Source organism: Aphelocoma coerulescens, chromosome 2 (genome assembly GCF_041296385.1).
Source record: "Aphelocoma coerulescens isolate FSJ_1873_10779 chromosome 2, UR_Acoe_1.0, whole genome shotgun sequence".
Taxonomy (NCBI): domain Eukaryota; kingdom Metazoa; phylum Chordata; class Aves; order Passeriformes; family Corvidae; genus Aphelocoma; species Aphelocoma coerulescens.
Genome location: NC_091015.1, coordinates 59,143,169 through 59,168,246, shown reverse-complemented (window position 1 = coordinate 59,168,246; position 25,078 = coordinate 59,143,169). Strand labels below are relative to the sequence as shown.

At 36.7% G+C, this 25,078-nt stretch overlaps 1 protein-coding gene across 1 annotated transcript in view; it reads left to right on the top strand.

Annotated features, from left to right (window-relative positions):
* Positions 1-25,078, top strand: part of CNTNAP2 (contactin associated protein 2) — a 1,047,354-nt gene that overhangs the window by 849,233 nt on the left and 173,043 nt on the right. Inside the window, exon 14 of the mRNA XM_069007741.1 lies at positions 6,368-6,524. Coding sequence (XP_068863842.1) covers positions 6,368-6,524 — 157 coding nt within the window. The remainder of the gene's footprint in view (positions 1-6,367; positions 6,525-25,078) is intronic.

Genomic DNA, 25,078 nt, shown 5'->3' with positions numbered 1-25,078 from the left:
GCCCCAAGTTTCCAATGTGCTCAAATGTCTCATTCGTGTTGCCATTAGGGTTTGACTAATCTCAACTGTTAGTCATTAGAATGGCGACCACTGATGCAAACTGTATTCACAAATAGTAAGCACTCCTTATACTTTCCCCAAATGCATTGCAAAGAAGAATGATTTATCAGTTCACAGAATGAGAGTAACAACAAAAGAATTGACTTAGCTTGCAATTGTCATGTTAAATTTGTGTATATGTTGCACAGCACATTAGTGAGCAAGAAGTGTTACTGGAAGAAAAGGAAAATTGGAAAAATATTAATTAAAAGGAAAACAATCTCAACACAACCACATATAGATATTATACAAGAACTCTCCTTTTATTTTAGAAGGTTCACTCATGCACAAGTATTGTCACTGAAAAGTGGAAATGTGACCTGCCAGACTCTTGAGTTCTGTTTTCTCAGTTTCAGATAATTCGGCCTTCTGGGTGATCCCTGAAACAGGCAGAACCTGCTCATAATCCACCTGAGTTGCAAGCAGGAGCAGAATCTCTCACGGTTTAGCATCTTCAGTCAGCAGTGTCCACTCTTGCCATGAAACTCCTCAGCTGCTGGGTGTTCAGTCTAGGGGGGCACTTCCTGAGACATAAGACAGGGGCAGCAAACCAGCAAAGTGTCTACTCAGCTTCATGTTGGTCCCAAGCATTAACAAAATAATAAAGAGGAAGAAAAATCAAATCAGCACAAAATAAACTAGGGCAGCAAAGCCTACCCAGATTTGACACCACTGACTTTAAGAATCCTAAATTGGAACATGTGGGTGTACTTCATGCATGAGGGACATTAAACCATGTTTCCTTATTCTTTTTCCAAATACTAAGTCTTCAAAAGCTCAGATAAATGGCTCACAATGTTCCTTAAGAAGATTTGACCTGGGTGGAATAGATACTGCTGATGGTGTGAAGAAAAAAAGCCGGCAATAAGAAGCACGGTGAAAGCTGTGAAGTGCACAGCCATATTAGCATGCTGAACTTTTCAAACAGTGACAAAATTATTCTTTCAGTGTCTGTTTCTTCACTGCAATAGCAGATAGAATTTCTGCACAGGTGTTAATGAACCATGACCTTAAATCAAGTTGCCCTTGTGAGTCTAAATGTACTGTGTTATAGTGTAGCTGAATGCAAATGCATGTTTAAAGAAAGTTTTTAATCCAGAAATAGAGGAATTATACCTGGCTTTCCACATGTGCAGATTGATTTTTTTTTTTTTTAAGTTTTGTCTATTATTTAATCATCAGATATTACCCCTGGGAAATAGCTTTCATTTCTACCTATGATTAAATCAGGTGTCCAAAACTGCAGTATGTTTTGGAAAGATATCTTTGGGCCTATTCTGCCAATAACAACAACTGGGTAATTAATTCAAGATGTTCCGTGAAAAAAGAAGTAAAAGACTGAACAAAAGAATATTTTCTGAAGATAAAAACAGTTATACAAATTCTGTAATTGTTGTTGACAGTCCTTAGTATTTAATGGGGATCTGTAATATTAATGGAAACTGGAAAGGACCCATTTAAAATAAAACATTTAAAAGTTCAGTTCAAAGCTATCCACTCCTGTAAAGGAACACCTAATTGCTTCCAGGGGACAGCTAAATGGAGTTATTAAATTTAGACAGGGTCCCCAATAAGTAATTTTCACTGGTCTTCTTTTTCAGAGGTTCTGAGCCATTGACTTCCATTTGAAAGTATTCCTAGCCTTTCTTTATAAACCATTTCCTTTGGTTTTAAGGACCATAGAAAGGTCAGGAAAATTTCCAGAGCAAATGGAACAGAAGCATTTAGCTTCTCCAGGTATTTTACAAATAAATACAGTCATCAGCATTCTGAGGGCTGTATTTTGAATGGAGCCTTTGAATGCAGAGTGCCTTGGAGCATCTGTCCACTTAATTTAGCTCCCTGAGTTCTCTCAGTATTGCTGCTTCAGTTACTAGTACCGAACACCTAGAAATAAAAGCCCTAAAATGTTAAAAGTAGCAGCATTTTAATTAATCAGTTGCATTTTAAAATAGTAAAACCAATTGTTTATATTAAATGCTCAGTAGAATATAAAGTGTACTTTCAAAAGTTTTACATTTTGAGACTGTTCAGCTGTATTAGAAATAAATATATTATTGACTATTAAGAGTTCTGTTCATACTACATTAACTTTTGTTGGGTATGGTTTTATATTAAATGAAATGGTTCACACAAAGATACATTTATGAGATGAAAAAGGAATCACTTTTTATGACATTCTGTGAGAATACAAAGAAGTGATCTGTGAGAATACAGAAAACTTTCCTTAATCTTTACTTTTTCTTGAATATTCTGTACAGGAGAACTTGATAGAAAACATTGATACCAGATTCTTTACACACTTTGACCTAGTAACTGCAAATCTGGGCTGATATGGCACAGGCATTTAAATAAGAACCCATATTTTGCAATAATTTTCCAAAGCCCATTACTGCAAAGACATTGCAACCACTGTTAAATGTATTACATGTAAATGTTAAAGGCTTTTGAGTGTGTGTGTCTGTGTGTGTGTGTGTGACAGGAGAGAGAGAGAGAGATTCAAATTGCTATGAATATGATTTGAGTCTGATTTTGTAGCCATGCTCATATGTCTGCATGCCCCAACCATATTGGCCATTTTGTCCTTAGAATACTGTTCTTTTCTGTGGGGTTATAGGATCTCCTAAAAACTGGATATCTTTATCCATTCTGTTGGTATCCACATCTTACTCTGATATCATTGCTTTCCTGCTAAGTACACAAAACCTTGCAAGGGGCTTCTCTTCAAGAAGGGTGTTGGAAAGGCATCCTGATCACAATCAGTATGGACAAACCTAAACACTTCCCACAGCATCCCTCAAAGGGGAGCTGGTTTGTACCCAAAAAGCAGTTCTGCATCAAGGCTTTATTCTAATCAAAATCCCATGGCAGGCAGAGAATCTCTTTCCTCCTCCATCATCTCATGATGCTATTTGTCCACAAAAGCTTGGGGGAAAAAAAACACTCAATCGATGACAACAACTAAAAAGCTACCCATGACTCAAAATTTATATATGAGGTAAGAAAAGGCAATTTAAAAAAACAGAAGAAATATCTTCTGGTATTACTTCTCATTGTAAAACATTTGAAAACTACTTTTTTGTCCTTAAACTGAATTTATATACTGTTAGTTCCATAAGACCAACACTATTGATAGTTTAGCAAAATAATAATTTTTGATAAAATAGTCTAATACTTAAAATTACATCCATTAATGATCAGTCTTCACTCTGGACTGCACTTCTCCATCTACTTGGATTAGCCTTTTCCAAAACCTTCCAAAGCAGAAAAAAAAGGCAAAGGTCTCTGGAGTAGAAAGATTTACATTCTCAAAAGGAGGTTATAGATGTATAAAAGAGCATGAATTGAGAGAGGGGAACAGGGGTCCTATTTCTAATTTTTTTTCCTGCATGATGCATCCTTCTCCCTTCTAGCCTTTCTTTTCTTTTGTTTTTTTAATCTCTCCATTTGCAGGGTTTTACTCTTTGTCAGTCATAGCAGTGTCTGCAATATTACTGCATAGCATTCCCAATTTGAAGCATATGAACTTTAGACAAAATGCTGCTCATCTTTTTCTTGGCTGCCATGAGGCAGGAAGACTGAAAAGGGTTGTTCCCATTTGATTTGGCTGGCACGGAGCAGATGGGACATAACTGTGTCTCCACACCTTTTGCTTTTATTTAACCATAGAACATAAAGGAGCTCCAGTATCTCTTACATGGCCATTGTGGTGCAGAATGATCTGGTGTGGGGCTCTTCTTATTCCTGTACTTGGGGTTATGTCCCAATGGGAAGTCCGCCCTACTGCGTGGATGCCAGCTAATCAAGATCTCCTCTGTTACAAGCCTTAGCATAATATGCCAGGCAATCGGAGTCTTGGGTGGTGTTCACAAGGCAGTGCTGTGATTGTTGCTTGTGGGGATGTCTAGCAGAATATGTGCTGAATGCAAAACCCTTAAAATCCTTATATTATGTTCTTGACCTTTCTGGAAATTTTAAACATGCACATTAGTCTCTTCCTAAATGTGTGTTCCTAAGCCTGAGGGTAGGTCTTTTCTTCAGAGTGAAGAAGCGTGGGTCCAAATGGGGCTTAGCCAGCATATATGCACACTAAAAACAATAGATGTGAAAAACAGCTCTGCCTATGCTAGGATACACTGATGGTTTAAAACTGTACATCAGTTGTCATTTAAATGAGTTCAAACACGCCCCATTTGTGTCTGTCATAGTGGCCTGTGACAGCCATCACTGTAGTCTGTAATTCTGCCATCACTATCATCTGCTTTAGTCATTCTACCTGTTTCTGAATTTTTGATCCACTTTTTGACAATCCTAAGTAATTTTTTTTTCCTGGTGCTTTAATTAACAGTCTTGCTTCCCAGCAATTACTTGCTGACTGAATCATGCAATTCTTCGCTTGACAGAAAGGATGTAAACAAAGAGAATTTTGAGTAACAGTCAAAATGGCAGCATTGGTGCCACAGCATAAAAACTAACTTCAAAGATGGGATGGAAAAACCCCATAAAATAGGAGTTTCAAATATCATTAATTCTGTAGTCGGATCCTGTATTAATAAAAGCGATTCTGTCATTCTCTGTGGAAAGATAACATTTATCTTTAAACGCTTATTAAATAATCTTTTGTAATCCAGGGCTAAGTACTGTCAGAACTGCTATATTGCATTGCTTAGGTTGGGAATGCTGCTGCAGCATTCACATGGCACATGCTTCTAACTTGCAGCACTTAGTTAGTGATAATTGAGTCACAGAAGCTAAAATGACCAATTTAGAGTCTAGAATAAAGTCACACGATTACCACACCCATTGCATTAGCACTAGAGCTGAATGGCCGTACTGTGCAGCACAGCAACATCTAATAAAAACCTTCAGCCACCACAAATTTTTCACGTTACTGTATTTTTGTTATCTTATATGATGTATAACAATTCAAATACATCAAAAAAAGCGTTTTCAGAGAGCTGTGCATTTTGGGGTTTAGGTATTCTTTAAACATATGTTTGGTTGTTCTCTTCATCTCTGAAATTTAATTTTCTTTAGAGTTTTGGTGTGAATTACTTTCAACTTCTGTCTGGAATAAGTAGCTTTATGGTCCAGATGATCAAATCTAATTGTGAAATGGCTATTTTAAGGATTATGCCTGTAGTTTTGGGGGGATGTGTGAGATGTGCAAACAGAAAATTATGGAAGTAGAATGTCTATTATGTAGGATTTACTGGTAAAATTTATTAATAAATGAATTCCGTAGCTTAATTTCATTTAACATAAAATTTCCAGCAGCAGATCAGATGAGGGAAAAGAGACATTTTAAAAAAGCAGGTTTATAGGCTAAGGTCAGTCATTATTTTTCAATGTCAAAAATCACTAAGTACATTGATGCTGATTAAGTTATTCACTTGTGTTTGATGTTAAGTTCAAATTTGAGTGTCTTGCTGAAGCAGAGGAATAAAAAAATAATTTTCCAGTAAGGGCATTTTTTTTAAATTAGAAATAAGAGTGGAGGGGGGTTGATTATTTATTTATTTATTTATTTATTTATTTATTTACATATAAGGGCTTAGTTGGTCCAAAAGGATTAGCAATAAGCTCAGAGAAGTATATGAAGATATTAAGTTGCAAACCCAATGTGAAGAAATATGATAACATCTAAGTTCAGAGCACCTCTGGTAAATTACATTAAAAAAAAAATTGCTTATTTTTAAATGGTTAAGATGCTTTTGGAGTTTGATAGTATCTCTTTACGCTTTGTTTAGCACCAGCTGCAGAGAGCATAATGAACATTTGTTTTCCAGTGAAGACAGAATAATTTTCAATTAAAAGCTGTCATTTAATAAATAAATAAATAAATAAATAAATAAGAGAAAATAAACACATCTTTCTGTGCAGCATTCAAGGTCAAATATTGAAATAATCCATCTGATATCTTACTATATGGTTTGAACTGAATTGAAAGTAATTATGGAGTCTGCCCACATATTCTCATTATACAGAATACAATTAAAAAGCTAAATGAAGAGCATATAAGATAAAAAATTAATTAATTTCAGTCATTATACATTGTGTGAATACAGAAAAGAAAATGTGTTCTGTTTACCTGGCAGAGTCTTTTGAATACCTTTAGTAATAATGAATTCATTTGTTTGCCAGCAATGTGGGATGGCTCCAGTTATGCGTTGTTAGCATTTGCATATTAAACATCTGAGCTCAGTGAATGCATTATGGAGCTCTACCTCTTCGATGCATCATAACCTTGCATTTTCATTCCTTGCAGAAGGGAATCCATATACCTGGTGGGTTGGAAAAGCCAATGAGAAGCACTACTATTGGGGCGGATCAGGACCTGGCATTCAAAAATGTGCCTGCGGCATCGAACGCAACTGTACTGATCCCAAGTACTACTGCAACTGTGATGCTGATTATAAGCAATGGTGAGTGCTTTACAAGAAGGAAGGATGAGAATGACGAAATCTCTTAACTTATACAACACCGCCATGACTTTGAATATACTTCTTTTCTATATTTCCTTTCTTACCAAAGAACAAAGGCAAAAATATTATATTTGTGATCCCTCCTGCAACATGTCGACCCATGCTTTGATTTCCACTTTATTCATGGTATCTGTGACTGTCAAATATAAGGATTATATTTACATTTTCAAGCCCACTGAGCTATGCAAAAGAATGCTAAAATTGCAAAAGCAAGTCCTCATAGGAAAGGCCAGCATTTTGGCCACCTAGGCAACTTTGTCTCCATCAGATCCAGTTATATTGCAATACAGAATTAATTTTATCTCTGCACCTTCATGTTTTTTCCCAGAATTTCTCCTTTTTAGAGTGTTGCTGCTGCATTTGAATGTGAGTGATATGTATTGAAATCACTCATCTAGTGCCTCCAATTCTCATTATCCATCTTTCATGAGAAAAATATGTTAAGAACTAGACTCCACACTTATTATGTAGCAAGGCTTTGTATTTCAGAGGAAGCACTGGGCTTTGCATGAGATAATTAATTAGGCAGAAAAAAATAAATAAACTTGCATCTCTGATATTCCCCACAAACACGAACAGAGTGTGTAAAGCTCATCATCATTTCGAGTGAGACCCTCTCTGTGGTCTTACAGCATTTTCTTTGTGAGCCTTAATCATTGCTGGCTCTTTTGTCATGACAGGCAGGATTATATTTTACATGGTATACAATGTTCAGTGACATATTGAAACCATACTTTTATGAACAGTTCTCCCATTAACAGCAACCTGTGGGTAGTTGAATCAATAATGACTCATAAACCATTTGGGGTTAATTGAGAAATTCTACAGCTATTAATGAATGTAGAGCTACAGAACTGTAGTGGTATGTCAGAGGCTAAAAAAGAAAGAAAAAAAAAAAAGAGTAGGAAGAATCACAGAACCACAGAATCACAGAATATTTGTGGATGAAAGGGACCTCAGAGTTCTTCTAGTTCGACCCATCTGTCCAAGGGGGGTCACCTAGAAACAGTTGCCCAGGACATTGTCTCAGCAGTTTTTTAGTATATCCAAGGATGGAGATTCTGCAGCTTCCCTGTGTGCATTGTCTCTGGTCCTGGCACTGGGCACCAATGGAAAGAATCTGACTCCATCCTCTTTGCACCCTCCCATTACGTATTTATAGACATTGATGAGATCCCTGTGAACCTTCTCCTCTCCAGGCTGAACAGTCCCAGCTGCCTCAGCTTCTTTTCGTAGGAAAGATGCCCCAGTCCCTCTGTCATCTTAGTGGCTCTTCATTGGACTCCATCCAGTAATTCCATCTCTTTCTTGTGCTGGGGACCTCAGAACTGGACCTAACACTCCAAATGTGGCCTCACTAGTGCTGAGTGGAGGAGAAGGATGGCCTCCCTCGACCTGCTGGCCATACTTTGCCTAATGCACCCCAGGATAGCATTGGCCTGCTTGGCCTCAAGTGCACATTGCTGGCTCATATTCAACTTGGTGTCCACTGGAATTCTCAGAGCCTTTTCTGCCAAGTTACTTCCCAGCTGGGTGGCTCCCAACATACACTGGTTTCCCCAGGTGCAAGGCTTTACACTCCTCACTGTTGAACTTCATATTTCTGTGAACCCACTTCTCCAGCTTATGAGGATCACTCCAGGTAGAAGCAGGACCCTGTTTGCTGTGATCTGCAAAATGAAGTATGAAAAATACAAAAATAGAATACTAAAGGAAACATTCCAGGCCCTGCAAAAATTGTAGATTAGGATGTGGAAAATCAAATATTGCCACAGACATTGCTACCCTAAGCTTTGACATTGTTAGGCTGGTACGCTGTTCACTATGATAATGGATGGACTACAGTACACCACAGACACAGAGGAGTCAGTTTTAGAGACAAGGCAATCACACATGCTGCCAAACTTCAGAGATAGAATTATATAGAGAGAATGAGGAATATAAAGTCCGATGTCTCCAACTCAATCATAGGCACTAGAGCAGTATGGCAGAAGGGAGGTAAGTTTGATTCTGTGTCAAAATGGTAACAATAAAAGGAAGATATTGTAATAATAATTACAATAATGGTAGAATTAGGAGCACTTACAGTTTTCACTGCCTGAGCCACTGGATGCCTATCCATGAATAATAGGCCTCTGTACCATATGTTGACTGTTCTCTTTTACACAAAGGGAAATGTGTGGAGAAAATGGCACTGGCTTTTGATCTCTTCTTGAAGATCCTCTAAGAGTCACAGATGATAATTTGATAAGCAGCATGCACTCAATAATCTTTTTCTGTAACCTCTGTGCCCCCTATATACACTGAGATTATGTGGATTCTACTAATAAATAGATTCATATGGTTATTAGATTTAGATCTAAAATAGGCTTATTATCATAAAAGATACACAACTGTTTACTCAGAACTTCATACAGGAATATATTTTTTCAGTATTTCTCTAGATAAGTATCAGAATTGTTTCAGGACAACTACTATTTATTACAGGACATTTTATGAAAAGCAATTCAACCATTGGATATGATATTTTAATCTGTGGCATGTGTAAATCACATGAAGAAATGAAAGCTTTATTATAGTCTTTAAGGACATTTTGTTCAAGACCGCTTCTACTGCAGAATATGGAGTAGATGAAGAAGAAGGTCTGGAGAACAATAACAATCCTCCATTTTGATGTTTTTTGCTTTTATCTACTTACTATACTAATAAACCCAAAAACTCTAAATTTTTCACCTTGTGACAATCTATCACCTAGTTCACACCAGTGTGCATTCTAATTCTTCCCAGAGGGTAGGCAATTTTCTCCACGGGCGAAGGTCAAAAAGGTGTTGTCCAAGGGGGTAGAACCCTCCAAAACAGGCAGAGAAATATTCTCTGTATTCTGGGATCCCACAGTGGTACACCCACAATGATGTTCTGCTCCTGCTCAGGCAGTGTGGGAAAAATTGTTTTGGGGTTTTTTGGGTGGTTGCAGGGGTGAGATACAGTGGGGAGAAGGCAGTAGCCAGAGCAATAACTATATTAGAAAATGTAAGGAAGTAAAATAGGAAAAGAAGACTCTCGAAATTGTGAGAGTGAAAGGTGAAGACGAAGAGCAAGATTCAGAAAAGGGATTTTTAAAGGAAATTGGGGAGCCACTGAAAAATGGGTCAGACTGAATCAGAATGATGTAGTGTAAGTAGAATTTTTATTGTAGAAGTTAGAAACTGTGTTAGAAATGAAGAAAGGAATTACAGTTTGATGAATTATTTCATAGCAAAAGCATGAGAATGCTTCCTTGGAGAGCTGGATTCTAACCCTGCCTCTGGAACCACATTCCTGAATGATGCTTCCTCAGTTTCATAAACCATATCTTCCCAGAACAGTCATTAGTCTGATCCTAATTTTCTGGGTATCTAATGGAAACCCAGAAGTCCACTTTGTGAAAATACCAACTGCATAGCTGCAACCAGAATAAGGGATCACTTTCTGAATGTATCTAATGCAGTCATTCAAAGCAAAAAAAAAAAAAAGAACAGTCTTTAGGCATCTCAGATTGAGCACTAAGTGTGAGCGTTTTCAACAGTAACATCTTTCGGCCTCAACATCCAATCTGTAGAATGCAAATTATGGCAGATACTCCCTCCTGGAGGTATTGCAAAGATAGGTAGATTTATGAAGCAATCATCTGCTGTACTAATGAGCACTATAAAAAATCCAATGAGAAAATGCGGTCTTTGTAGAAAGATTTGAAATAACACATTAGATATAAAATGGGATCCCCATATTGAATCATGAGGGTAAATTTGGAGAGGGGGCAATGATATACTAAAACTAAATGAGTATTTTCTTCATCCTATACTGAATTATGCTGACTGCCTCCAGAATAAATAATAATCAGTGACCAGTCAAGGATTGAGGTGGTAGACACAGGGGACTAATTTAAGCTCTTTAAGCAGTCTGAAATGCTTTTTTTCCGAAATTTTGTGTTTGGTTTTTGCTTTTTTTTTTTTTTTTAACCAAGTATGTGAGTAATTCTGTGTAAGTACGGAACCAACTGTGTTAATTGTGGACTTACTTACAATATAACTTTTCCCAGGGATTACTGTATACCATAGGCTTGGTAAACCTTACATCTGAATGGTTTTTCTATTGATTTTTAAAATTTCACATTACACCTTGTCTATCTGAATATAATTGTTATAGAACTATTCAGCACGAGCCTAATATGTCGATTATCATGTCTGGATGGTAGATAAGCCAAATGGTAGGTATTGGCAGGAAATATGAAATATGGAATTCAGATTTATGTGTATTTGTACATAGTCTAAAACACAACCTGATTCTTAACAGAACTCAAGCTGTTGCTGCAATGTAAATATTAGGTAATCATGTTTGTCATGACAATGAAAGAAAAACACAGGTGGAAGAGCTTCACCCACAGTAATCTCACTGAAATGATCCTTAGTCCCAAATTATCCATGATTTGTGTCCAAAATGAAATTAATTCAAAATTAAATGGATCAGATTATATAAAAAAGGTTAGTTTTCCATGCTAATAAAGGTAATTTTTAAAAGTGAGTGTGGTTGACATTTAAAGTCAGATTGCCTCAATCTTGAGAGAATAAAGGTAGCTGTTATGAGTAGCAAGAAGTTTTCTGGGTTGCTGTTAAACAAAATTACAATCAAATTTTTAACATTAGGTAAAATGTAAGACTTTTTGAAAAAAGATCTTATTTGAATAAAAACATTATTATTACAAATTAGGCAGTTCTGTTAAAAAAATGACTGGCATTGTAGAGATAGGCACACTGTACTAATTAAGTAGCAAATGTAAAGCTCTGCAAAGACATTTTGATTCCTACTCTCATTTGACCCTAGAGTCAGTTAAACACTCAGATTGGCCAAAGTTTCTACTCCACAGGCTGCTTGCTTTTTATTACACAACAGTCGCAATAAGTCAGAAGACTCATAATACAATGCTGTTCAAGGATTTACTCAGAAAAGGTGACATGAGAAGGTTTTTCATTTAGTACTTCCTGATGTGAATGCACTTCAGGTTACAAAGTCAGTCATTGGACTTCACTGCTGACTACTAGTGTGGTGGCTAATCTTTCAAGAACTATTTGGTGGCCGAAAAGATGATCAAAAGAGTTTGAGCAGTATTTGCTGCTAAAAGTTCTTTGGACAAATAGAGAAAATCAGTGGAGGGAGCCTTATTTATAATCTCACATTTTGGACATTAAAGTTTCTTTCTCCAGAGCCTGTCAAATTGCTTTATTTTTGTGAGGTGTTTTACAGAACACTCTGCAGGATGCATCCCTCTTCCCTTCACAACTCTTCTCCTACAAAGGGAGTTTCAAAAGAAAGTTTCAAGTTATGGGAAAAAATGACTAAACAGAGCTCAGAATGACATGAGTTGTTTGAGTGACAGGTAGATGTTGAAATGCCGGCCTGAAGCTGTGGCATTGACAGGTAGGTCATTTGTAGCCAGATTTAACAGGATATTAAAGGCTCCTGGACCTATAGGAAGACATCAAGGCTTAAGTTTAGTATGTAATAATTACCATCAAAATCACTGATATTTCAGTTCCTGACTCCCTTAGGCACTTTTGAAAATCCATCTGTCCTTTAAACCTTGTGCACTCTCAGTAACAGAATTGCTGATGCAGAGAGAGCTGGATAGTTAGAAGACCCTGGCTTCTCCTGTCCTTCATTACAAGCTGCTAACAATGTCTTTGGATATTTTTTTTTCCATTACTTTCCCAGCTAGGCAGCAACTGGAGTTTCCACAGAGGTGTTGCATGATCAGAAGTGACTAGGCTACACATTCTCTGTGAAAAACAAAAACCAAAACCAAACTGAGAACTTGTTGGCTCTGTGTGGCTAAATTTTGTTTAAATTTAATTACTATTTCTAGCATTATGTAAAGAAATCTTAAATAGGTAAAAGGGATAAAATTTGAATATACCTAAAAGGACTTGAGGGACTATAAAAGAAATCTTAAGGAACATGCATGAGTAGAAACATCCTATAGAGAGATATACACATACAAACAAAAAATTTCCAATAAAACTAGATAGATCAGAAAATTATCTAGTGAGATTTGTGATGTGCTGCTGTTTTTCTTCACATCTTTATCAAATGATGAATCACAATTTCCTAGAAATTGAGAAAACTAGAATTAGGCCACACCACTTTGAAAACTGTAATTCAACATTTTTGCAGAACTTAAAGGCCAGCTTTGAAATGACAGGCAAGAAAACACTATTAGTAATTTTGTGCAGTAATTACATCTCCTTAGTCAAATAAAAGTTGAAATATCAAAACTTATTTTTTAGTTATGCTTAAGGAATGAATTCGTTTGGTTGACGAAAGCAGGGAAACTTAGCCAACAAATTGCACTCCTTCGGATGGTTGTTTTCCTTGTACTCTTAGAAATTCAGACAGGCTTTTGTAGGTTTTTTGCAGAGTTCCTTTGTACATTGACATTGACACCTAATGTCGATATATTTCCAGTCAATCAAAATTTAGCACTTTGACAGTATGTAATGGCACAGAATAAAATTTGCATGAAGAGAGACACTAAAGACAGAAAGTCAAGCATTCAAACCTTAGGAAATATTAGATTTAATACAGTTGGTAGTACTTTTTTCCACATGAGTGATAGATTTGAGCTGGAACTTTCACCAACAGGCAAGCAGATAGCCAGAAGCCATGAAGTTCATTCCTTCTAGTTACAATTTGACCATTAAAACGACTCCAATAGGGAAAAAGGTCAAGTGACTGGCTATTAAATAGGCTGCTGTCTGTCCTGTGTTTCTCAGCTGTACTCATCAGATGTAGCTGGTGTGCAATATTGAAACAGAGTTTGCATGCTGAAAAATGTGAAATCTTCCTTAAATGCATTCCTTTCTCTTGTTTTTATAACTTGTTCAATGTTTTTGTTTATAGAAACTGTATATGCCTTGTGTGTGTCCATTATGCATTCCTGTCCTTTATTTCTTCCACAAGAAAAGGCTGAATGATTTTGTTACTGAAAACAACAGATTAAAGGTTTGAGAGATGGAAATTTTGAAATGGAACACTTGGCCATGCTACAGATGTGCTGAGTAGCAGCTTTCAAATTCTCGTTTACTTGTGCCTTAGTACCACCACAGGACTTTAGCCAAAATCCAGGGTTTTATTAAGCAAGGCTGTCTACGAACAAAAAAAGACTGTTTTTTTCCTCAGTGCTGTGCATTCACTACCATAAATGTGTATGTAAGACTGATTTGAGTGATTTAAAATTCAATCCAAGGGCAGATGAAGGGCATAGCATCTCTTGCACAGTAAGTTTTCAGGCTATTGCTTTTATGTGGACTTTGAAGGACAATACCTGCTGTCTGGAGTTGCCCCTAATGCTTGTGTTGTATTTCTAATGAGCTGGCAGCTCTAGTCCAGGATCCAGACAAACATAGGGTCATATAGATTGCTCGTTCTCTTTTAGAGATGTTCTGTGCAAGTACTGACAACAGCCATGGTATGTAGCTCACAGGAACTGACAGATTTCCAGCCTGGACCAATACAGATTAAGGGGTTTAAAAGTTTCAAGGTTCAATGAATCATGAAACTTTCCCATTTTACTTGTGTTTTCTCTGTTTTCTCTTCTATATTATTCACCTTCAGGACTTGATTCAGGCCTTGTTTATAGAAAGCTGATCCTCCTTGGACTTCAGCTATCATCCTACTCACTGGGAGTAAAGAAAACATTTCCCTTAAGACTTGTGGCTAACAGCAGTGAACAGACATGTGAGGAACAAAGTCTTAACTTTCTCCAAATCTGAAAACACGGGAAAATGCGGGCAAAATAACTCTTTGACAACCTGCCTTTTCTTTGTTAAAATACCCCTTCTTACTCAGTGTTATTTATGCAATCTTGTGTACTTATTGTGCGGTTACGATGATTTTTCTTCCTGCAATCAATACAAAACTAAGAATGAGGAAACAGGATTCTGTAATGCCTCATACATCATGAGCAGAGTCTTTTACCTTGCTGTAAATGTGAAAATGGTCAAGCTCTAACAGCCTCTTAAGGATGAGGATGATTCCCATTTGACTTCAGATTCATTCATTTCTTAGTGCTAGCAGTAATGAATGAACTTAAAGGGGAGAGTGATGACAAGACGTTATCCTTGTGTTCTCTAATTGGGAGACAAAAAGTGAGTGTTCATCCTGCTGACAGCCTCACTTCTGAGTGCTGCTGTTCAGGTTTTCCTGACTTCAGTTCCAACTAGTCACAGACAGATGGTGTCATCCAGGTCTTTTAAAGTTAGAGAATCATTCAACAGTGGCACTGAAAAAAAATCTATCACAATTAGGTATTTGTAATTATTACTCTCTGGCATATTCTTGCTGTTATTAGAAGTGTCCTATCTTTTAAGAAATTTCTGAGAGGTTTATGGATTAGCAGGGGAAAAGGCAGATACGTGACTTTTAATTTTACCATGCAGATGATCTGAATATAATTCCCAGCACATTTGTATTCTTTTTGTTATTAAACTTCATGATTAGTGTGAGTGACAAATAAAGTGAGCAAGAACAAAAATGTCAACTATATTTTGCATAGAAAGATGCAGACTTTTTAGTCTGAATGAAAAGCTTGTAGTCTTAGCTTTAAAGCGAATGACCTTACTGTCACAGCTTGTCAGGTAAGGGCAAAGTACATTGAGCACTGTGCACTGCAGAACTTTCAGCTGCCTATTATTTTCTCCTCTTCCACCTTTTATTTATGGGCTAACTTAAAGAGTAATGACTCTGCCCTCAGTGCCATGCCATGAAGATGAAATCACCCCAATGCTGACCAGGCTAATGTCTTTCACTCAGTACCTGGCTCTGCTTAAGTCTTGAAGAGAAGTATTTTCTTCTTAAATTGTAGGACTCCCCTGACTTTTTTATTTCTGAATCAGTGCAGTCAGATGTAAAGACATATGAAATATATGACAACCTGTGTTATAGGGTAGATGAAGCCTGCAGCACATGCTTGGCTGTTATTACCATTAGCAGTCATATTTTAGCTGAAACAATCACAAGGGAGTCCATCAAGCTGAAGGTGTTAAGCCTGCAGTGTAAACAAAAGATATATCTGTTTTCACTGTTTGTTCTTTGGTGTACCAGGAGATATATATAGATACATAGATATAAGGAGAAGAATGGAAATAATCATATGGGGGGGAGAGTGAGGGGTCTTGGGGAGGAGAGAACTCAAGAAGCCCTTAAGATACATCTTTTGTATCAGGTCTCAGACTTGATGGGAATATAGTCTTCAGAGTAATTGATCAAAACATCCTGTCAGTTCATCACTGAGGTAGTTGCTAAACCTCAACATTTGAAGGAAGAATTTTTCCTTGTCTTTTTCTCATTTTGCCCAGCAGATGCTTACCACTGGCAAAAGGCCTGATAAAGAAACAGAAAAATAGGCAAGACTCACCTGCAGCATTGTGTTTGCCTGGGAATGATTGTTACATACATAATGTATTATTTTACTGTAAAAAGGAAGATGACTTACACTGTCTGTGAAAAACACTCAAAGCAATCACGTAACCTTTCATAAAGTGTGGAAATTGAGGAAAAAAACAATGGTTCTGGTCACCTAGAGAAAAGGGAGACTGCTTTTACTTTTTTTTTTTTTCTGTAGTTAGCCTTGTAGAAAAAGCTTAAATTCTATAAATTGTTTTAATATCATGGGCTAGGTGTGGGTTTATCTTAGTTACCATTCATGTTTCCCTCCTGGATTGCCCTAAGAATTCAAAATTACTACTTGTCTGTAATTAATTATGGCTAGATATTTTGTCCCAGCTGCAACTCTCTTTGCCTCCCCCAACCCTCACCCCCCCCCCCCTCTATTTTTCTTTCTATTTTTCTTTCCCCTGCCTCCTGTTCACATGCAAAACACTATACTTATGATAATTGTTACATATAGGAAACAGAGTCCCTGGAGATCCTGCAAAGTTTCTAAGAGCTGTCTGAGTATGCAATGGAGATGTAATAAACCAGGTCTAAGGTAATCTGTTGCATTCTTATCTCAAGTATTTTTTAACAGTCTTTAAATTGAAATTAAAATGCTACATGGATTCTTCACAGTACAAGTGTGTCTATATGAGCCAGTTTCCTGATGAAATTTAGATGGTGCTTTTTTTTTCATATTTTGCTGAAAAGGAAGTGATTTACTAGGAAGAAATTATCTAAACCAATATCTCAGGACAGTTAATGATGTGTATTCCTTTATCACAATTACTATCTTTTGCTCAACTTTTGGTCAAGTTGAAGTTGATTACAAGATTACATTAATTGTAGATTAAGGAAGCAAAAATCTTCCTTGAGTTATGACTTTGGTCTGTTGTTTAAATTATGCACTTGCCTTTATGGATGTATCTGAGTGTATATTTATTAATATAAATTAATAAAGAGAAAGCAAAGAAAAATGAAAAACAAATTTTCAAAACATTTTCAAGCAAGCAGGTAAATATAAAATTAATAAACTAAAATCTGCTGTTAGACAATGTGATGAAAAAATACAGTAAGTATAAAAACCTATATCTATCATGCAAAAATTTTTTCCTGCTTCTGTAAAAGCACAAATGGATTTGTAGCTATTATTTCTATGAAAGAGAAATGTTTAAAATGCTATGACTAAACATGTAATCTCATGTCTAAAACCAGTTATTTGCTAGGTATGACAAAATATGTCATAATAACATTTAATGGTCAAGAGTTCATCTGTTGAGTTAAAACATTTTGGAAAAGAGAATGAATTCAAGTATCTTAAGTTAAATCTAAGATACTTATTCCTGAAACAATATTGTATTAGAAGTGTTTAAAGGATTTCCTAGGACTCTGGAATCAAAACCAAACTCCTGATTTGCACAGCACACTTACAAATAATGCTCTTAAAACTGACCTTATGTTTTTCTGTCATTTCATTCAAGAAAAAAGACCAAAGCCCAGAAAAAGAAATTTTTAATCCCTGACATTAAAAACAGAAAAATGATATGTTCCTTTAAGGACCTTTAAAAGCCAACAACATAGATAACATCAACTGATGTAAATCTCTTTAATCAAGAGAGCAGATAGGAGATGAAAAATGTGAACAGAAAGCTGAGGAAGATTGACTATTACCTTATTTTTATCACTGTTATTATTATTATTATTAGGTGTTAAATTATATGTGATGATTGTGAAGCAGAACAAACCTAAATAATAAACAGGAAAAAATTTCATCTTCTGTTCTGAAAGATGAAAAAAAGCAAAATGATGTTTGGAATGAAGGTAGACATTGACCTGCTTAACTCTAAGATAAAGAACTGAGATAATCATTGAAGAAACCGAGCTTGGCAGCAAAAGTTTATTAAATACTTTTCCTAAAGATAAATAATTTTGGAGACTCTTTGAGGGTGCTTAGGTCTTGCACTATACTCATCTACACTCATCAGATCATAGAGTAATTCAGCCTGGGAGTGGCCTCCTGAGGTCTTGTAGTCCAACCTGATGCTCAGGTATGGTGGAATCAAACTGGCCAAGGACTGTGTCCATTTGAGGTCAGAACCTCCAAGGATGGACATCCCGGAATTCCTCTGGAGACCCTGTGCCTGTGTTTGGCCACTGTCATGATATAATGGGGTGATGTAAGGACAACAGGTACCCTTTCAAAGACTGGAACATTCGATTTAAGCCAGCTGTTGCTGAATAAATCAGGTATTTCTAACAACGTTTTGTAGAATTGTCCCTCTCTCCTGTTGCCATGGAAGAGCACTCTAGTTATAGAGAGTATGGAAAAGTCTGAAGTAAAGGCATTGAAAGTTACAGCACACTACTAGTGCATGCCTCAGATTCTTATTTCTTCTTTCGTTTGTAGGAAATAGGTAAGGAATAACTTTTTAGCTCTAGTATCTCCAATATGCTATCCAAGATGTGAAATGTGAATAGAGAATAGTGAAATGCCCAGTTGCAGAGCTTGCAGGGGTTAGGCTTGATAATACTGTTATTTTCTACTAAAATTTGTCAAATGATGTGCTGGTTTTGGCTTATGTGCATTTCCTGAAATTTGGAATTCATTTAGTTGCAAATCATTGGATTTCATTTAGTTGCAAAATGATGCAATGATATGATTGGCTATAAAGTCCTTGTAAAATTACAGGCCTAATATTTTCAGTATTTTGAAAGAAATACTGAGAGAAGTTAAGAAAATTCTGTGATTCAAAATATGTTTATTTGTTGACATTTTTTTGCCTATCATGGGATGGAACAAATCAATAGAAAAGAAACAGCTTCACAAAAAAACCCAACCAAACAAAAAACCCCTCAGTAAATAGGAAAAAGAATAGCATCTGGAAACATTTTCTTCTCTTTATGGCAGCTGGTTTTGTTTCCTACAAAATTCAACAGTTTTGTGTTGGATTATGAGTGGGTCCACTTTCCATGGGTAAGCAGACTGAACAAACTGCAGTTCTTTGTAAAATTCAGGGTCTGTTTCTTCTCTGACTCAATGTCAGTTTTGCTCTTGTCATCTGCAAAACATGATGAAATATATATTATAAGAAATCAATATGTAGGCAAAACATGATTTTCTTTTTGCTTTCATTATCACAGTAGTATTTCAGCTTCAGTTGCTAAATAAGTTGTGTGTTTTTTGAATGCATGCGCTAATCTTGTATTTTACTATGCTCACTATTTATGCTGATTCTATCTTCTAACAGAGAATTTATATATGGAGCACTTATTTATAGGTGACAAACATAACAATGTGTGACTGAAATAGCTCAAGTTTGTAGGAGGAAATGGACATACTGATGATTATATCTCTAGTTATATCTTTTGTTTAGTTGTACAATGAAGAAAATTGTGTACTTGGTTTTTTAGGCTACCAACTCAACCTGCCTTTACTTAACTTTCTTAACTTACTCAACTTTCTTAAGAACCTTCTAGTGATTTACTTTAAAAATGTATAGCACCTACCTCCTCATGATTCTTACCTAATTTCTGTTTCCACTTCTGATATATTAATGCTTGCAAATCACTTATGACCTTGTATAAATACATAAAAAATTCAGTATAAATTATATTGATACAGCTGAAGGATGTATTGGCAAACCTTCAGGTTCTGTTGCTTTGTTATCAGTGACTCCTCTAAAATCTTAAACCAGATTATTATTGTTTGTAAACATGGAGTTTTTTTAAAGAAAAAGATCTTTTAAAACTATTAACTCACGCCTTTCTGGGAGATTATGAAGGGGGTCAGACTAGATGATCTCTGGAGGCCCCTTCCAATCCCAACCATTCTGTGATTTAGTGATTTGTTATATAATGTGAACATAATTTCCTTGCTGACCCGATTTCTGGTTTGTGCCCTTAAGGGCAGTGGAATAACCTGCTCAGAAGGAACAGGGGTATTGTTGTTACATACACATAGAACCACTTCTTGTCTTTTGCCAGAGGAAAAAAAAGATGGGAAGTTCACATGCAAAAGAACACCATTGCACAGTGCACACAAGCAGAGCACAAAGACACCAAAAGCTGGTACCAACCTGCTATCTGGGGTAAGACCTGATTTAAACAGGTGGAGAAAATGTACTACTTTACACTAGTGAACTTTTGGAACTGGCTGCCAAAGGAGGCTGTGCAAGCAGACTGGGATTCAGGAAAAGATTTAACAGAGTCATGGAAAACAGGTCTATAAATGGATGATGCAAGCACTGTGTACTTTGTAACATTTTCAATTAGCAATGCCATTCTTGAATAGCTTTTAGATAAGAGTAGGGGGGAAGAACAGGCAAATTCTTCCTAAGCAGGCTGTTAAATTCAACACAGCAGTTTGCTCACAGCCTCTCACTGGGAGGAAAGAGAGATCTGGAAAAGTCCAAAATCTTGTGGGTTGAGACAGAGACAGTTTTACAGCTAAAGCAAAAGCTGCATGCTTGAGCAAAGCAAAGTAGGGAATTCATTCACCATTTCCCGTAGGCAAGCAGGCCTTCAGCTATCCCCAGGAAAGCAGGGCTCCATCATGTGTAAAGACTGCTTGGGAAGACAAATGCCATCACTCACCTTCCTCCTTCACATGATGATGTGAGAAGCAGAAAAGGCTTTGACCACGTAAGCACTGCTGATCAATAACAAAAACATCCCTATGTTGTACTGGTTTGGTCACAAATCCGAACCATAACACCACAGGAGCTACTGTAAAGAAAATTATCTCCCTCCTGGATTAAACTAGTGCAGATATGTTCAGATTCTGCAAGAGATTAGGTGAGGTGCCTGCCTGCAGTAGCAGAGAGCTGTCATCAGTGACTGCAATCTTTGTTGCATTGCCTGCATAATCTTTGCTATAGGTAGAAGTGATAGATTTCTTGGTATCCCTAAGCCCATGAGACAATAGTTATCTCATTGTTTTAAGGCAAGAAGCATCTGCAGTAAACTATGTTTAAGCTGTCAGAACAGAAGCATCAACATTTGGCAAATTAACGTATTTACCCATTGAAATGCAGCTTAACATTGGCAAGGCTCTCAGTGTACCCTCTGTGAATGCTGTGAAACCTAGGCCTTTGGACCTATGTTGCATTATATTTTAATTTCTGTCTTCACCTAATGCTGATAAAAAATGTCACACTCTGAAATACCAGAGAAGCACAACCCGATTGCTACAGGGTCAGCTTCCCTGTAAAATCAACCCAGAATTGCTTGGAGTCCTGAAAAGCACCATTCTTACAGATAAGAGGGACGGGGAATCTCACTCGCTTCGTCATCAGGTTGTTAGAAACCTGTGGCCCAGAGCCATTTTAGTCTATGCAGTCAGAGCTGTCACAGCAGACTCGGTAGTAAAAATCTTGGGGGAGTTCATCAAGTATTGTGCTAGGAAAAGACAGGCTCAGCTCAGATGGAATTGTGTTAGGAAATGAATGGTGAATTCTGCTAAATCTATGCCAGTCTTTTGTCGAGAAAAAAAGTGGTGATGTGTAATGTAAGGAAGGTTGAGCTCAAAGGCTAACAGAAAGGATAATGGAAACCCATCAGAGCAATAAAGTGGAGCAGTCTGGCTAATGAATATATCACTAATCCTGTATAAGTGTGACCAACAAAACGCTAAACAAATGCTTGATATTCTACAGTCAGTGCAGACAAACAGATTTTTCTGAACAAGGGCATCTGCATTTGGCCTAATATTTAGCACAAAGTGTGGCGTACCATGCCTTCCCTGTGGCTCAAATCCTAATCTCCGTCACTTGAGTTTTCTCATAATGCTCAGAGTAACTGCAGTGAGAGAATCTCTGTGAACAGTCCCACATAACCCAGCTGCCTCTTGATCTGACACAGTTGTACACATTTCAGGAATTGCAATTTTTTTAGAAACTTCAGTAAGTACCTTGTGTAGTATCCTTTCTCATTTCCTCAGTTACTCCACTGTGTGTGGAGATAGACACACACACAGACAAGAGGTAATGATATCATAAAAACACAAAGAGATCAGGAAGAAATTAACCTACAGGTAAATTTGCATATCACTATAAACCAAGGTCATCCATCTTTTTAGCAAAAGCAGTAAAAAAGGAACTTAATTGAAATTAAATCAATTCTGAGAGATATATGTGCATGTTTACTAGCAGAGGGAAAGTATCCTAGTTTTGCTTGTGCTTGATAGCAAAGTGTTTACATAACAAATAAAGACCTCTGTTAATTATGCTGCACCATTGCTTTAAATGTGCTTGAATATCTTGGAGCATTCACTTTCAAATAATTATTTCTGATGAATGGGTGTACATTTAAAATATTTTGTAGTGGGATATTTAATTCTTCTTCTAACTAGAGTGCTTTCATGATAATAGACCCCACTCTCCTTCCTCAGTAGACATAGAAACATCATTCATTATGTTTATAGCACAATTTGTAGATAATCCTTTAAGGTTTCATTTCGGTATGGTGTTTTTTTAGTGACGGTTGTTACAAATTTCTTCTTCCATTTGACTTTGGCATATTTTAAGTATCTCTTTATTCCCCATTTACTCACCATTTGCAGGATCATTTAAAAGGTCTACCTTCCATAGGTCTAACAAATGATTACAACAACATGAAAAATTTCACAGTCCTGATTTGGAATTTTTAGATTATGTTTACTGATCATTTTTCAGTTAGAAACAACTTTTCTATTTATTAGATAAGCAGAAATAAAAAATAATAATTTGTAGGATCAGTGATTCCAGCTTCAAACAGCAGTAGGTTAGGAAATCCTTGTCAGGAGAAAAGAGCTACAGACGTACAAGCTGTGTGCTATGTAAGAAAGACTAAATAAAACTGGTCATCTGTCCTGATGGGGTAAGTGCCACTTTGAGAGAAGGATTGCTACTGGGGATTTGCCTTCTTCCACACACTCATGAAAGTAAAATGGGAAGCAATTTTCTGGGACTGAGACTGGAGACAAAATTAAAGTTCAATGTGATAGTTGCCTCTAAGGACCGAAACTGGGGTCTTCTGAGGGGACACAGATTATGTGCAATACCCTTAAAATACAGTATTTAAAGAGTGTGAACTGATTATAGATATAGAAAGTAAGATGTTGTGGTTGGTACAATTAAATTTTGAGGTCAGGTAGAATGGAGAGAGTTTGCTGAAAAACAGACTCAAATACCTAAGTTTTCTTAAAAATCAGTACAGATGTGGTAGGGGCCTTTACAGAAAGGAAATAATAGCCAAATAGTAACGTGGAATTTTAATAATATGAGACATTGCTACTTCTCCTATATTTTGCCTCTTTATTGGCTACTTAGATAATTATTTAGAAGAGGGGTGCTGGTATGTTTTTTTGTATGTGATGTTTAGAAAGTAACTTAAGTTTTCCATCACCCAAAATGTCACCTGTGATGTTTTTCCAATGCAAGCCACTTTTGATGCAACTGGAGGCCATTTCCTCCTGTCCTTGTTACCTGGGAGAAAACTCTAACCCCCCCCCCCCCCTTTTCTACCACCTCCTCTCAGGTAGCTGTAGAGAATGATAAGGTCTCTCCTGAGCCTCCTTTTCTCCAGGCTAAGCAACCCCAGATCCCTCAGCTGCTCTTCACTGGACTTGTGGAGATTTTGTGAGGTCGCCTAATCAAGTGCTCTGTTCCAGGTTGTGATCAATAGAGACTTTTTCCTTGAATATTTGGTGTCAAAGCTATACAAGCAGCTCAAGACGTGACCTAAATCACAGCATCCTTATATTCCCAACGTGCCTGCCATAGATTGATTTCAGTTTTGTATGAGGTATATGCATAGATGGGATGTGAGGATGAACACTGCAGCAAGTGCCAGTGGAAGGGTAGGAGTAGTGGTAGATGCTTATACAAATGGGTTTTACTGACATTTTCTGGATGCAAGAAGTACCATACTTCTTTCAGTTTTCTGGACCAAATTCAACACAAAGTTATGCACTTCAGTGCCATATTGAACTCAACCGGCATCTAGGGGCTGAAGTCAGCATTAACTATAGCCATCTGTTATTTTGTCATGCCATAGTCAATTATTTTTATTTAGCTCTTTCAGTCACACAAATAAAACTGTCAAAGTTGTCAAGAACTCCAAGAAATTAAGCCTCTGAGCTGCTGCTCTGGGATTTTTAATATTTCTTCCAATACAGATCCTTGTGCCCTAAAAATCCTACCAGAAGTACATTTGGTCTGATAGTTTGATGGGATGTGAGCCAAAGGCTTGTGGCTAGTCAGTAGAATAGATGAAGTAAAGAATTCATCATTTATCTGCATAGACCTTGCAACTGTGCAATCAGTAGTGCAGAAGACACACATTTTGTTAGATAAGTGCTTCTAGTGTCCACATAGTAAATTATTAGCATCACTGTAATGCATTCAGATAGACAAAAGTGTAATTAAAATTCTTGGTGGTTTAAGTTAGGTAATTTTTAAAACAGGTGGTAATACTCAGTAGAGTCCTTCATTATTATCTTCCCTCAGAGCTAAAGTAGGTGCTGTTCCATGAGAAGGTTCGGCATCTGTGATGGGATCATGGAATAAATGTAGGTTTCTCTTAGACAAAGTGATATAGAAAGACAGACATTTAATTTTCTGGGGCAAGTTGAGTAGCTGAACAGAGCATTTAATTTATTGTCCTTCAATTGATTACACTTCTTCAGAGGAGAGTTTTCTCATCTGTCATAAAACAAAGCATTTCAAATTTTAGGGTGACTAAAAAACTTTTTGGACATTGTTAATTATGGGATATTGTTAGTATTTTTAAAAACTATTATTTTTTAAAAGAATTTTCAAATTTTGAAATATTTTGAGATCAAATAATAGTGCTGATTTTAAAATGCCAAATGAAATTGAAATACTATAAAAAAAGTATTTGAGCAAGCTGTTGCCCTTTCCAATGTCAATTTTTCCTTTGAAAATTCCCATATCATTCATTTTCAGCTCTATGTTCACAGAAGTTTCTTTTCTTGGCTTCAGCTGAATCCCAAGTAATTTTGTCTCTGTAACCAAGGTGAAAGGGACATC